The sequence below is a fragment of the Setaria italica genome, chromosome VII (assembly GCF_000263155.2).
Source record: "Setaria italica strain Yugu1 chromosome VII, Setaria_italica_v2.0, whole genome shotgun sequence".
Taxonomy (NCBI): Eukaryota; Viridiplantae; Streptophyta; class Magnoliopsida; order Poales; family Poaceae; genus Setaria; species Setaria italica.
The window spans coordinates 32,216,854-32,232,849 of NC_028456.1; the positions used below are offsets into that span (position 1 = coordinate 32,216,854).

The 15,996-nt window shown below is 44.8% G+C and overlaps 3 protein-coding genes across 3 annotated transcripts; 2 read left to right on the forward strand and 1 right to left on the reverse strand.

The window, feature by feature from the left end:
• The first annotated feature begins 7 nt into the window (after positions 1-7).
• LOC111258017 (zinc finger MYM-type protein 1-like) lies at positions 8-1,555 on the forward strand. The gene is made up of 2 exons (XM_022828721.1): positions 8-721; positions 803-1,555. Exons 1-2 carry the CDS (start codon positions 39-41, stop codon positions 1,428-1,430), a joined length of 1,311 nt encoding a protein of 436 aa, XP_022684456.1. The 5' UTR covers positions 8-38; the 3' UTR covers positions 1,431-1,555.
• Positions 1,556-2,705: 1,150 nt separating this feature from the next.
• Positions 2,706-7,435, reverse strand: LOC101763055. Its single transcript, XM_004977043.3, has 7 exons — positions 7,298-7,435; positions 6,300-6,407; positions 6,123-6,196; positions 5,565-6,035; positions 4,409-4,927; positions 4,100-4,315; positions 2,706-3,764 (listed from the first exon to the last, which is right to left on the reverse strand). The coding sequence occupies exons 2-7, from the start codon at positions 6,391-6,393 to the stop codon at positions 3,045-3,047; spliced, it is 2,094 nt and encodes a 697-aa protein (XP_004977100.1). The 5' UTR covers positions 6,394-6,407; positions 7,298-7,435; the 3' UTR covers positions 2,706-3,044.
• Positions 7,436-12,233: 4,798 nt separating this feature from the next.
• LOC101763461 (dihydrolipoyl dehydrogenase, mitochondrial) lies at positions 12,234-15,918 on the forward strand. The gene is made up of 2 exons (XM_004977044.3): positions 12,234-12,614; positions 14,278-15,918. Exons 1-2 carry the CDS (start codon positions 12,360-12,362, stop codon positions 15,526-15,528), a joined length of 1,506 nt encoding a protein of 501 aa, XP_004977101.1. The 5' UTR covers positions 12,234-12,359; the 3' UTR covers positions 15,529-15,918.
• Positions 15,919-15,996: the final 78 nt, after the last annotated feature.

Below are 15,996 nucleotides of genomic sequence, written 5' to 3' on the forward strand. Positions count from 1 at the left end.
AAGATATAAGAGGTCAAGGTTACGATGGGGCCAGTAACATGAGAGGGGAGTGGAACGGATTGAAAGCTCTAATTCTCAATGAGTGCCCATATGCATATTATATTCATTGCATGGCTCATCAGCTTCAGTTGGCCCTCGTAGCAGCATCAAGGGAGGTACATGAGGTACACAATTTTTTTCAGCATGCAAATTTCATCATAAATGTTGTTAGTACTTCTCCTAAGCGCAACGATGAGTTGCTAGCAAAACAAGCAGAGGAAATTGCCCATGAAATTGAATTGGGAGAGCTTGACACAGGACGAGGGGCAAATCAGATTTCCTCCCTACAAAGGCCAGGGGACACTAGATGGAGTTCCCACTATAGGTCTATTCTAAGCTTAAAGAAGATGTTTGGTGCCACAGTTTCAGTCCTACGCAACATTGCTAATGATCGTTCAGTTTCAAAGTATTCTCGGGGAGATGCCAGTGGTGCCTTACGAATCATTGTCACATTTGATTTTGTGTTTATTCTACTCCTAATGGAAAAGATTATGAAGATCACTGATGTATTGTGCCAGACACTCCAAAAGAAGAGCATTGATATCTTAAATGCGGTGGATTCTGTTTCTACCACAAAAGTGTTGCTTGGTGAGTTGCGAGATAATGGTTGGGAACCTCTTCTTGAGGAGGTCAAATTATTTTGTGGAAAGCACGAAATTGATATTCCGGATCTGAGTAAGAAGTATGTTTTTCCCCCCAAATTATTTATTCTTTTGTTAAATTGCACTTGTTCATCAATCAATCCATATCTTCCCATTTGTAGGTATGTTGATGTGACAAAATCTCGAAACAAGAACGACAACACCACAGCCTTTCACCATTACAAAGTAGATGTGTTTAATGTTGCAATTGATCAACAGCTAGCAGAGTTAGAAGATCGATTCAGTTCTCAAGCGACAGAGCTTTTGTCCCTTTGTGCTTCTTTGGATCCTAGGCTGGACACATTCAACATAGACAATATATGCACTCTGGTAGAAAAATATTATCCTGCTGATTTCTCAAGTCAAGAAAGAGCTCAATTAGAGTGTCAGCTGCCACATTTTCAAATTGATGTATGCAACAGTCCAGAACTAAAGGAATTATCAACACTTGCTGATCTAACAAGTGGACTATTTAAAACAGGAAAATATTCATCTTATCCTATGGTGGACAGGTTATTAAGATTAGTATTAACTCTTCCAGTATCAACTGCAACCACCGAAAGATGCTTTTCAGCTATGAAACTTGCGAAGACACGTCTCAGATGTACAATGGGAGATGGATTTCTGCGAGATTGTTTGGTAATTTATATTGAGAAGGAATTGGCTGCATCAATCAGTACTGATGATATTATTACAGCATATGATCTTGCTGCTAGTCGAAGAGCTAAATTTAAATTGATAGATATGTAATTTTATTTTGGTTAAGACTTATAAAACATACTATTATTATATCATTATATGTGACTAAAATCAGCTCACGTGGCTATCGGTTCTACATTGCTTTGTTCATTGCCCCCCCTTACTTCAAATCCTGGCTCCGCCCCTGTACAGGTACGTACAAGGTTAGACAAGTATCCATACCGGATTGCCAGCGCCTACCTACTCGTTGTCTCGTATCTAATCACATCACATGGCGCCACACAAGCACAAAACAATCGGGTTGCGTTGCTGGCATTATCGTATTGCAGGCGGTATTGTCTTTGTCTATTGTGTTGCTGGAACCTAGGAGCTACCAGAGAGAAGACCGATTCCCGAACGCGCCACCAAACCAAACCCTCCATTTTGCAAATCACCGTCTCGCTGTCGTCGGCTCCGGTCCTGGGCTCCTGGCTCCATGCATGGTGATGGTGGCATCAGGACATGTTGGTTGCTCGAGCATCATCAGGTGTATGACAAAACAAGAGCTGGACGACTCTGAGATATACTGTACAACACAGATGCGCGGGGTAAGGATTCAAGATCAAGCGACTCGGAATTCGTGTCCGTTCATCCGCTTTATCATTCATAGATAAAACAAATATAAAAAGGTTTAGCGCGTCTCTCGTGATCCTCAATTTGGCCCATAGATATGCGGGAGCAATGAGGCCCACTCTACGTGTCCTCGATGGTGGACTGGGCTAAGGCGCTAAGCTGCCACGCACACGGACGGACGCTGGCATCACATTTGGGCCTGACCTGCCACATCTTTCTTCTTAGCAGGCTCATGGCAGATCACCTGGCTGCACGAGGCGTCGGCCTCCGGGAAATCAACGCCGCCGTCGAGCGTCGACCTGCTCCTGCTGCCACGGCTGCTGGCTAGGGAGGAACGGCGTTCCGGTCTGCTGCTCTGAATAAATTTGCAGTCATCCGGTTTAGCGCCACTGTTGCTGAAAACCGATGCCTGCAACTGCAAGTATTGAATCATCGTCTGAACTGACGATGCCATTGATTTCCAACCAATCCACAAAACCTAACATGTGGCTTACAACATTATATCTGTACGAAAGGTGTTTCGGGATCAAAGGGAAACCCGAAATCATAGTCTTACTAACGGCTTCAATAGAATTTCAATTCAGAATTTAGATACCAGCCATTTCCAAATTCTAAAAGGCAGTTGCCCCCTTTTTCTCAAGGAAAAAATAAGATAAGAAAGCAATGAGACACATGATTAACAGCATACCATCCCAGCAAACAAAATACACGACATAGCAAGATCATCCGACTTTATTCTGCTATCCACTTCAACAGAAGTTTAAGCACATCAGTACATCGCCACCACATCTTGCATCTTTCCTCTTCAGAGACTAGGGTAACCAGTTCAAACATGGTAACTGAAGATTCAAAAGGAACAACCATGCTTAAAAGGGTCAAAAGGAAACCTTAACCTTCCAGATCCTAAGATAAAGTGATTCCTAGTTTGCCAGATTAGACTGAAGGCCGCTTACTCCGTGGTTATCACAAACCCACAAAGTCAGAAAAGAGAACTGTGCTATTTACTACCGGGACCTTACTATGAGTGGATTAACAGAAATGCTTTTCGGTCTACTAAATGGACGTCGTAATTGGGATAAGCATTGACCCAATGGCAACAACACCAGGCACGGGTTTTGAGCAGGCTTGACTTGGCGTTGAACCGTATGCAGGTGAACAGGGCTTCCCAACGATCTTCTGTTCTTCACAAGTCATCTCAGGAGCTCCTGATGCACTGTGCACCAATGTATTTTTACCTTCTTTTCGATGCTTCCTAGGTGGTGCTTTTGACGAGACCCTGGCAACAGTTTCTGGTTGCGGCTTTTCAGTTGGGGTGGTCTCAACCTTCTTCCAGCGGCGTCGTTCTCCATCCAAAGCAAATTTCACGTCTGAAGCAATAACCTTCACAGGATTATCAAGAACCTGGTCTCCATAGCAATGGCTTCCTTTCTGTGTGTTTGTGGTGGAAGCTTCGCTAGTCCGGTTCCCAAATTCTTGACATGAACTCTGGTGCCCATCCAAGTTGAGATTCTGTAGCTTGTCTGTCAGATTGTTTGTCTCACTGACAATTCTGTCCTTCAGCACGCTGTCTGATTTGGGTAGCATAGGTCTTTTGGTACAAGGGCCATGCCAAGCAGGTATAAAATGTGGAGCACCCTGGCGCAGCTTAAACCTCTCGAGTTGTCCACTCCTTGCTTCCTCCTCCTCATGCACCATGAAGTCATCAAGCACACATCCCTCTGCTCTGGTATATTTGAAGAGTTCGAGCATAGTTGTTCCAGGAGTGTAGTGTATCTGCAAATGGAACACAGTGGCAGTGTCCAGGATGAGATCACGATAAACAAGTGGATCACGGTATACCATATTCAAAGTTGCAACAGCAAAAATGCTAAATAGACAAAACCTTTTGTTATGCCAACTTCGTCCAAAGAAACAAAACTTGCTAGTACTATTGATTTACGCGCTCCATTTTGTGAAAACAATATGCAGGTTCTATACCATATACTAAAAAAAAACAGAGAACTGAGCATAGACAATTTTCTTTTAACCAAGCATAAACAGTGGAATGACAATCCTAGCAAATGAGTTCAGACTGAAGAAAACTTTGTGAAGCATCAAAGAGAGCTTGCCTCTTGTGTATCTCTGCTACTGGTCACAGGTTTATCTTCATTGTTCTGCAGCAAGATACTTCGGAAGGTGGAGTTATGTACGTTTTTTATGATGTGCCATTTTACAGGAAAGCTGCCAATCCATTTATTCTTCCTGCACCAAAAGTCCATGTCGTTTTGGTAGTCAACAGGGCCAACCATCTCAGCAACTCCACAGAAATGTGAACTTCCGTTGACCTGTTAGACCATAATATTGGACTCAGTAATTCAAGTTCAATAACATGGAACCAAATGAAAGAGGTCAAACACCTTAAATTAATATCAACTCACCGAAAAGAACAGCAAAACTGGGCACAAGGTAGAACTACTTGCAGCTATCACTTGAGCATCTCTGAATGCAGTATCCAGCTTCAGGTTTCCAACAGAGGATGTCGACCACACACCGTACTTGATAGATTTGTGAATATCAGCCTCATTGTAGGACTTTATAACAAAGAATTTTGCATTTGTATACACCACTTGGAAATCATCTCTGTTATACTGATCAGTCCTAATGATTATTCTACCCTCTGGGTTGCCAATAAGGAGCCTTGATGTATAGGATTTTCCAATTATTTCTGAGGACAATGAACCTATTGGCATTTTTGCTTTACTTATGTTCTGCTGACTCACGGAACTCAACCTTCGATTAGCATAGCTGATGGTTCTTGCATATGGTTGGGATCTCTCAGCTGACAACATCTTACAATGGTCAGATCCAACATTTGAAACTTCATTGTTGTATGACAGATTAGTCTGCAGAGAAGACCGGACAGAAGGAACTGCCACTTGTGTAGACTGCTGTGATGCCTAATCATAATCAAGAGATATGTCAACAGAATACATAAAAGACGGCATAATAACAAGATAGAACGTTTTTTCTGAACAACAGCAGGAACTCTGCTGACTTGATATTAGCATATAGGAGGGGAAAAAAAGAAAAGGGCAAGAACGTACAAGGTTAAGCCTTGAGTCCTTAAACTTGTTTCCCAGGAGACCATGCTCTGGGAACACTACCACCATTATAAACTAGAATACAAACTAACCCAACAGGTTGCCCATTGTCTCACCGCAACATAATGTCATAACAAGACAGAAGTATATTATACATGAAAACTGCAGTAATGTGGAAGCACACTATCATGACATGACATGTCTAAAGGATGAATAAGAATATATGCAACCAGTAGTCATTGGGCTTTAGTGTATTTCTACATATGCCATCATAAATGGGAAAACCTACTAATTTCAGTTCAGCAACAACACTTATCATCAGTTCTAAGTAGTTCCAGTGTTCAATCTACCAGTAAAAGATAAAAAGAAGAAAAAAACTGTACAGTAGAACGAACTACAGGCATCAGAGTTATATAATCAAGCTGTTTCAATGCAACTGTGATACAAAAGAGCAGTAAAACTTAAGGAGCTCGTAGTGATGACAGCAACATACCCGTCGAGCACGAGGAAGTCTAGCTGGCACCATGGACCCACCAGAGAATTGTCGCTTCCATGGAGCTGGCCAACGCGGTTGTTCCTTTGGTAGAAAAGTATGGCCTTGAAATCCCATTGAAGAAATAGTAGCTTGTTGTACAGATTGATTCCACGCAACACCACTTTCTGAGGCAACAGCTACAGTTTGCTTTAGTCCACCTGGGACAAACAGGCCATTGGTGTATGCAAGAGATTGAGCGGTGGTAGCTGGGGTCCTGTCTACCGCAGATGGAAGGGCAGGATAGTGGGGTGTAGGAACTGGTTGATGGTATGTGTGCTCCACAGTTTCAGCGCGATACTCTTGGGTTCTGACAGAACTACCATCACCTATGGCACAGGGGTGCAAAAGGTGAGGTCCATGGGGAGAATGAGCGATCCCATATTCAGGGATAACATAATACATGTATGATGTGCCTTGAGCCTGGTGGCCCTGTTCAAGGATTATGACAACCTAATTAAAATTTAAACAGGAAACACCAAGAATCAAGAAAGAAAAATTGCATTCTGTGGAACAAACCGTATAATTTGGAGCTCGATTGTCACATCTCGAGATTGTCTGGTGCTGATACAACTGGGCAGGCACATTAATTCCTGCACTCATAAGATTCATTACAAGTAGGTAACACATTAAGTAATTGAACTTCACCAGAAACATACATCACGTAATAAAGACAGCATCAAGAACGTGATATACCAGTTGGGCCATAAAGAGGTGGATAGTAAGTTGTGGTGGCAGGAAAGCAGAACTCCTCTCCAAATATGAGCTCATGATGCTCCTGAAGATCCATAGAATGCAGTCACTCTGAAAAAAAAAGATGTAATCCGTGACCGGCAAGCAGAATATGATCGGTTTATCACTGCAGTCAGCAACACGCAAGTGTATTAAAAGCAATATACTGAACCGACAATTAGACCACCCACAATGAACTATCCGCAGCATGTGCCTGTTTTAAATTGTTCAATGATACCCTAATGTTCTCCAATTACATTTGTGGAAAAAACTTGGGGCCAAGCAGCACGAGCATTGGACCAACAAACCGACCATCAAATTAGAAATTTGGTACCATAGACTAAGTGGTACAGGAATTTATAATCCATCCGTCAGGTAAAGCAGAGTATTAACTAGTAAAACTACCAGCATGCCTCAATTCCATTTCCAACCCAAACAGGCAAGCCAGTAAAACCACACGATGTGACCAAAACCTAGGCCAACCCCAGCAGCACGAAAAAGGGCGTAACTACTGATGCTTCTCTGAGAACACAAATCAAGCATTGGTCGGACCAGCAAGCCGACCAACCAACAAGAAAACCACTTTTTTCACAAATTCGTAGCCGAATCGCTTGCCTATCCCTACGCGGTCGATTAAGACCGCGATACGAGGTGCAAACACTCCGATCATCAGCAATGCACCTCCATTTCAGCAGCAAACGGCCGCCAAAGACCAAACCCAAAACCCCAATCCAAACCACCGTACCAAAGTACGGAACCCTAGACAAATTCGACGCAATCGCGACAAAGCCCGAGCCCCGCGGCCCACGAACCAGACGCGCCTTCGCGGAACCAGACGCGCACCCAAAAACCAGAACCGGAAAACCCCAACCCCGCAGCAACCAGCACCAAACCCAGCGAACTCGAACAGCTCGTATTAGTAGAGGATCAGGTTGCGTGATGAGGGAAGGGAGAGTGCTCACCAGCACGAAGCGGCGGCGTGATCGGTCCTCCCGATCCTCGTCGCCGGCGGCGGAAACCCTAGCCGGGACCGGGAGAGGGGCGAGGCGGAGGAGACGAGGAGAGGGGGAGGCAAAAAGCGGGAAAGGAAGAGGGGAGAGGAGGGGTTCTAGAGGATGCGGCCGATCGAGACGGTGTGTGCGGTTGTGCGCGCGCTTGGTCGGTGCGGAATGCGTCTCTTCTTCGACTGTGCCTGACATGTGGGGTTAAATGAGTGGGACCGGATGTCAGCTGGAAGGGAGAAGCCAGATTTTTTTTCTTTTTTCTCTTCTTCCTTTGCTCAGTGATATGTTCAACGGATAAAAGATTGCGCTTACTGCTACGTTAATGTAGGCACTTGTCACTAATCCTAAATTCCAATCACCTTATGTTATTCGTATTCATGTGTTAAGATACACGTATGTACTGTTTTTAGTTCTTTATTTATACCGACCGTTTAGAATGAAAGATAAAAAATGGAAAGAACACAGGAAAAGAAAGGAAGGATTAGGAAAAAAAACATGGGAAACTAAATGAATATTGGTGTCATAGCAACTTTTAATATGTAATAATTGGTGTAATCTAAGTATGTTTTCTATTTTACATTAATTTTGCACCAACCAACGGTGGGTGATGCCTTTGTACGACCAAATTCTACAGTGGAAATTATCGGTCGCTGACGACTGATGCTGAATGATAGACCTAAGTTATGGTGAAGAGGGCATATGTCCCACTTTAACTATGCTATCTGAGTTGATTTGGGAGTTTTGGGTTGGAGATATTATCTTTGAATTAATCTCTACCTAATATTAAAGGGAGGAAGCAATCCTTCTTGTTTTCTACCAATTTAATTTGTCAATCCGTCCGATCTTCTCCAGATTTTTTGTCGATCCGTACGTGGGCGCGGACCGCTGGGACTTGCCGGTACCGAGCCGGACTCTCGCCTCGAATGCAGCTGCAATCGAGCTCTTTGTGTGCATGCCAAGGAGGAAAGGAGTGTCACCCTATGTTTATAAAACCCTAACGTAATCAAATCACCGTATCACCAAAGTAGACGTCGACTGCTCAACATCAATCTACACCATTGCCATCTCTCTGTCTCGCCAGATTGCTCACCGTGCGACGGAGGACTACCAGCTGCAGGGGCCATCTCTCGACTCACTTGCGCTCGTCAAACGTGCAATGCAAAGGTCCACGGAGGGCGGCCTACTTGTCGGTGTTTTAGACCGGCAACCCGCTTAGGGGTACCCTAGGTGGTCTTTTGTTCGGTGGGTGTCGTCGAGAATCAAGGAGTCGATGGTGACGCAAGGAAACACGATTTATACAGGTTCGGACCACTAGATCGTGTAATACCCTACGCCATGTGTGTTGATTGTATTGAACTTAGCTTCTATTTCGAGGGGGTCCCTGCCCGCCCTTATATAGTCGAGAGAGCAGGATTACAGGGTGGAGTCCTAGTCGAACATGGTTACAGAATTCTACTCCTAGTCGGTAGAGTAGTTTCCTTGTTTATTCCGACTAGTCTTCAGGGGTCTGTGGAGGTCACGTTACCCATGTGGTGTAGCCTTCCATATCCTGATCTTATCCGAGTACGTCCCTGAGTGGGCCATAAAAGGCCTACTCGTGGGCCTGGGATGTATGCCCGACAAGCCCCCGAGTACTTTGTAGTCGAGAGGAAAGCTCCGGGTACTTGAAGACGTCGCCTGAGTTCTCTTTGGTGCTTTTTGGGTTGTAGATGCGGCTGATCCTTCGAGTACTGGTGCTGTCGCGCGACTGGAAGGTACTCTTCAACATCCTCCAATGTTCGAGTAACCTTCTCCTTGAGACATTTTATATGGTAGTGTGATGGCAATCACACTCCATATGGAGTAGCCCCCGAGCCTTAGGTTGAATCGAAGAATCAAGCTGAGGGTCAATCCTGTGACGTTGCTCTAACTTTAGTAGTTTTCAGAAAAAAAGAAAACTCTATCTAGCGGGTACGGTATCTGCAGTCCCCGAGCACTTACGCGATTCTTTGTAGTCAATTAAGGCCCTGTTTGGCATGGCTCCAACTCCGGGTGGAGCTGCTCCACTCCAGAACTCCACATGGAGCCAGCTCCGCTCCAAAACTCCAGAACAAAAATGAGGTGTTTGGCTAGATGGGTGCTCTCAGCTCCAAAAAAGATCGATTTCAATGTGGATTGCCATTGTTGCCCCCCAATTAAGGCCCCACTTGTCATCCTCTCTATCCCATCTTCTTCTTCCCCTTTTTCCACTGCATTGTGCCGCACACGGGAGACCCTCCACGGTCGACGGGGTGGGTAGTGACGGGGCGGCGGGTGGCGACGGGCGACGACAGGCGGCGGGGTGGGTGGCGACGGGCGACGACGGGCGCGGCGGCGGGCGGCGACGGGCGACGGGCGCAGCGGCGGGCGGTGGCGGGCGGCGGCGGGCGGCGACGGGCGGCGGCGACGGGCAGGGCTCTGGCGGCGAGTGGGGCTCGGGAGAATAGAAGGGAGAATAGAATGAAACGTTTTTTTGTGTAACCAGTGGCATTGGTGGGTAATTACCCACCAACTCCACGAGAAGGTTCGAAAGAGAGGTTTCTGGAGCAGCAAAAGAGGTGCTCCAAAACTCCACCTCCATTTGCACTACAGCTCCATGGAGTTGGCAACTCCATGGAGTTTTGGAGTTGGGGTGTTTGGCTGAATTTTTTGATGGAGTTGCTGGAGTTTAGGAGTGGAGCCGTGCCAAACAGGGCCTAAGTGGTCAAACTTTTGGTCAGAGTATTCGTTGGAAATTATGGTGATAAATCTGATTTATATCTGACGGTTGCTTGATTGACGCTTGGAATCCGGAGGTGATGGAGATATAATAGGGGGGCAGTGGTAATTATCGGTACGTCATTTTAGTTGTTGTATTTTTTTTGCGCTCCTTTCCTGCGCATCTAGAGCCGCTGCTCTTCCCTGCACCGCCGCTGCCATTGTTGTCTTGTCTTCGCCCTTGAGTGAGATCTACTACCGATCCTTCCTTCCTCCACCTTTCCCAAGACTGACTGATGCACGTCAAGAAGATGGGGAAGAAACCGGAGAAAACCCAAGAAGAAGCTGCGGCCACCAATAAGGTGATATCTAAATCCAAGAAAGGCAAAGAGCTCGCGCTGCCGGCGCCGAAGTGTGGCCCGACAAACCAGACTGCGCCGCCACCACCTAGGATCACCTAGCAGCACTCTATGATGAAGGAACCAGCAGTCCAGGCTTTGGTCGATGCTAAGCTTCTTCAACCAAAGCTTGAACTCGAGTGGAAGCCTGCTTTTGGCAACGCATGGCAGTTTGAGGAGCACCTGAAGGAAACGGTCATGCTTGCACATTTCGTCGAGAGAGGACTAACAGTGTCCACCTCCGACTTCTTCAAACGTATTCTCGGGTACTACAATCTTCAGTTAGTTCAGTTGAATCCCAATGGTGTGCTTCGTATGGCTATCTTTGTACACTTGTGCGAGGTGTATCTAGGTGTCCCTCTTAGTCCTGATCTTTTTTAGAAAGTTGTTTCCCTATAAGCTGCAGCCCAATGCAACTAGGACGGAAGTTTTTGGAGGGGCTGGGTTTCAGCTGAGAAACTCAAGTGCTTATCTTGAGTATGACTTGCCTGACTCTCATGACGACCGGAAGAAAAGATATTTTTATGTTGGAAATCATGATCCTGTCTTGCTAGTGGTCACTGGTCACGCTCTAAAGCATGCGGATAATTGGGTGAGCGAGCCCGGGGATACTCCTGAAATTGATGACCTGCTGACTCAAATTGCTGAGTTGAAGTCGTTGGGTTTGATTGGTATCAATGTGGCTGCCAGTTTTCTCAAGCGGGGACAAACAATCGCGTGACTTTCTATGAACTTCTGCCATGTATTTTAACTATCCAGCAACCAACCAGGTGCTTCTCCATGGGAAGATGGTCTGAAAGAAACACATGTCACTTCCTAACTACATCATGGGTGATATCATCCAGGACATTTTGATTTATATTCTTTGACCACTCGTAACTCTCACATGAAATGACCGTTTTTAAATCCATTTGCAGCATTGTGTTTCTTACATCGAAATCTACAAAATAAGATCTACATTCGACATGTTTTGAAGCATTTTATGTAACAGGCAACTTATATTGATTGTACGTAGCAACTTATGTACAATTACATAACAACTTAGGTATGAAAATTTATGTACAGATCAAGAGATAACTTTCATAGATACAGCGTAATAGCTTCATGTAGAGGTGATGTAGACTATGTAGAAACATGTCTTCTTGTGAGTAACAAATTTATGTAGAGATAAATGTATCAACGAATGGGTGGACACCATAAAACCTTATGTAGAGACAATTCAGAAACTTATGTAATACAATTCGGCAACACTTCGTACATATAATAATATCATATAATAAATGTTCCAGAAGCAATATATATATATATATACATATATATATATATATATATTTGTTGGTAGATTTACACATAAGTCGCTACACGCTTAATATACATTTCACATAAGTTGCTACTGCATGAAAACTATTTCGAAATATATGCATCATGGATCTGCTACTGCATAAAAATTATTTTGAAATATATGCATCATGGATCTAGTTTTGAAGATGTTAATGTGAGGAAGATAGTGGCGTCATTGGAATTGAAAACGGACAATCCATAAGAAAGTTGTCACATTTTTTAAGATGTGAAACAACAAAAAAAATTAAAAATACGTCCTATCCATACCCATGGCCTACTCCCTCTCTTACGTGGCCAACTAATTATGACCTTTTGAAGGCACCGTGGCGCACGCGATCAATTTTACGCGCGGTTAGGAAACGCGCGTGGGCTTACACGCCGTCGGTCGTGCACTAGCGTTTTCCGTTCTAGAACTAGGGGCAGCGGGGCAGCCCTTCCATTCTCTAATCTCCTGTTTAACTCGTATTTACAACTCTGCCCCCTTCTTTCTTGCGCAAAAGGTCAGAAGCCAAACGAGACACCCGAATAATAGTGAGGAAAAAAAATCGAAGCGAGGACCCCGCGAGATGGCGATGGCGAGCCTGGCGAGGAGGCGGGCGGCAGATGCCTTGCTGCGGCGGCCGCAGGCGGCGGCCTGGGCGTCGGCGCTCAGGGCGTACGCGGCGTCGGGGGAGGAGAGCGACGTGGTGGTGATCGGCGGCGGGCCTGGCGGGTACGTGGCGGCAATCAAGGCGGCGCAGATGGGGCTCAAGACCACCTGCATCGAGAAGAGGGGCACCCTGGGTGGCACCTGCCTCAACGTCGGCTGCATCCCCTCCAAGGTACTACCGCACTCCTCATCCCGTCCCCCTCTCCGTGAGCGATCTGGTTGGTTGGTGGGCGCGTTGCTGTTGCGACTTGCGATGCTCGAAGCTTCTAGATCGATCCATGCTTGCTCGTGCGTTGATTTGGGCGCTAGGGTTTGCATTTGTGGGTTGTTACTTTAATTTAGCCGGCTTTGCGGGGAGTTAATTTTGTGTTTCTTTTGAATGCTATGCTTGGTCCGTAGTGATTAGTTTTAATTGACAGACGTTTATGTTCGGATGGTTTGCTTTGTCATCGTTGCTATGTTGCTTGACTAGGATGTGCTGTTTGCCGATGGATTGCACAATTGATTGCGGAAAATGCGATGGTCAGGATGTAATTTTTTGACTTCTCCCTTCAATTTGGTTGTGACATGATGCATCATTTGGATCTCAATCTGTAATAGGAACCACGCCATGTGATTGAAATATTCAATTGTTCATGGAGAGTAAATGCATTAGAAGCAGGTTCGAGTTCTTTTCTGCGGATCAGAATTTGAGTAACATATCCAACAAAGGGGAAAATTGTGGAGCCTTTTGACATCTGGAATGGAATTATTGTGTGACAACTCCAGGTGTTTGCAACTATATATTGCTGAAATTACTTGATCATTACAGAGGAATGGTTTTTTTTTTCCTACTGCGAGTATCTTACAAGTAATTTGAGTTCACTTATTTCGTAGTTTATTCTACACTTGTGCTGTTACTGTGCTTTTTAAGTATATCTTCACTGTCCAATGATCTAGCTCTAATTTATTTGTGGATGGTTACCTTTGAGCATGTTGTTGGAGGGTTTGTCAATAGCTATTTGTTTCTTTACCCCAGAGTGGGGCAATTAGGGTTGCTTCAACTGACCTGATCTAGTACAAATCTTGAAGTTTTCTCTTCTTTTATTTTATTTTGTGTGTCCAAATGAACCTCAGTGGAATAATCAGCTTAAATAGTTGGTTTCCAGTGCTATTACATTTATCCAATGAAATGCCACACATTCATAACCCCTCTCTACATATTGGGTGGGAAAACAAAATGCTAACTGCAATTTACAATTTCCCAGAGGCGAAGCTAGATGCCGAACTCAAGCGCCTTGAGTCCTTGATAGCTTTGTGGTTTTAGTTTCTCATCTGATTCTTTGTTATTCTTCTCGCTTTTTCTGTGATGGGAGTAGATTTTCGCTCAAGCTACCTTTTGAAGTTTGATTTGGGTGCTCATCATTCCGAATCACTTTACTGATTTACATTCTGGTGTTTTTTCTCGTGTTTCCGTGCGTTCACACATCTGAAATTGTAAACCTGATGAAACCATGTAGGTAAGTCTGTAAATATTCTTAGAGGTGGTTGCTTGAAAACATGATGCTGCAAATTCTGCTGAATTACCGATTTATGACTTGGCTGATTTGTTTGCACTGTCATGTGAAACTATAAGCGCACATTTTGGCTGGCTGTAGCAATTGAAGCTCAAGTATCTGGGCTTCTTTGTGATCTAAACATCAGCAGATGCCTGTTTATTTTATTTCCATAATTGTGGAACTCAGTAACCTTCATTGCATTGAGTAATATTTCCCCTAAGTGCTTCATTGCAGCTAGAATAGTCAAATTTCTGTTGCTTAATTAACAATGCTAGTTCATGCAATTGAAAATTGCAGGCTCTTCTTCATTCGTCACACATGTACCATGAGGCAAAGAGTTCTTTTGCGCACCATGGTGTAAAGTTTTCTAATCTGGAAATAGATCTGCCTGCCATGATGTCGCAGAAAGACAAGGCTGTTGCTGGTCTTACAAAAGGTATTGAAGGGCTGTTCAAGAAGAACAAAGTTGACTACGTGAAAGGATTTGGGAAGTTTGTTTCCCCTTCTGAGGTATCTGTGGATTTGATTGATGGTGGGAGCACTACTGTCAAAGGAAAGAACATAATCATTGCTACTGGCTCAGATGTGAAATCGCTCCCTGGAGTTACTATAGATGAGAAAAAGATTGTATCATCTACTGGTGCTCTTGCCCTTCAAGAAATACCAAAGAAGTTGGTGGTTATTGGAGCTGGATACATAGGTTTAGAAATGGGTTCTGTTTGGAACAGGCTAGGGTCTGAGGTTACTGTTGTAGAATTTGCTCCTGAGATTGTCCCATCAATGGATGGAGAGATTCGGAAGCAGTTCCAGCGTATGTTGGAGAAGCAAAAAATGAAGTTCATGCTCAAGACAAAGGTAGTTGGGGTTGATACTTCTGGGAGCGGTGTTAAGTTAACTGTGGAGCCTGCAGCTGGTGGAGAGCAGAGTGTGCTTGATGCTGATATTGTCCTGGTATCTGCTGGCAGAACTCCATACACTGCTGGTCTTGGGTTGGACACCATCGGTGTCGAGATGGACAAGGGTGGAAGAATCCTTGTTGACAAGCGCTTTATGACAAATGTTAATGGGGTATATGCGATTGGTGATGCAATTCCTGGACCCATGCTTGCACACAAAGCGGAAGAAGATGGGGTAGCATGCGTTGAGTTTATCGCTGGAAAGGAGGGTCATGTAGATTATGATACTGTACCAGGTGTGGTGTATACACACCCTGAGGTGGCCTCTGTTGGCAAGACGGAGGAACAAGTGAAGGCATCAGGAATTGCCTACCAGGTAGGGAAGTTCCCTCTCATGGCAAACAGCCGTGCAAAGGCGATTGACGATGCTGAAGGGTTGGTGAAGGTGGTGGCTGAGAAGGAAACTGACAGAGTCCTCGGCGTGCACATCATGGCCCCCAATGCCGGTGAGATCATCCATGAGGCTGTGCTTGCACTTCAGTATGGAGCGTCAAGTGAGGACATCGCCCGTACATGTCATGCTCATCCTACGGTGAGTGAGGCCCTGAAGGAAGCTTGCCTTCAGACTTACACGAAGGCAATCCACATCTGATTCCAGAGACGATTTCAACTGCAAGCTGAGCTCAGAATGCTTCCTGAGATTTTGGAATAATTTTGTATGGATGTGGTCTTGGAACATCTACCTTTGCCCTTTTTTTTCCTCGGGAAACTGTGAATTGTCTCCCTTGCTGCAGAATATAGTCTACGCTGTCAAATTCTCTTCCTTCGTTGCTGCTGTATTTTCCCCTACTCCCAAATAATGTTTCAAAACTGCAGCTCTCTTCTTTGTTGCTCCTGCACCAGTTCGCCCAAAACTGGTGTGGCTTGTACACCATAGACTAGGTTTCATTTCTGTTGATACCTGGGAGAAGAATAACATGGTGGTATACCCTTTCGCAGTGGGTTTGTGCCTTTCATCCACTGCACTCTTTGATTCTCCAAATGTCATGTGTGAGCGGATGGATGTGATCAAGTGGCAATTTCCCCTCTATTCCTGCCTTCATAACTCAAGAATCAGCTG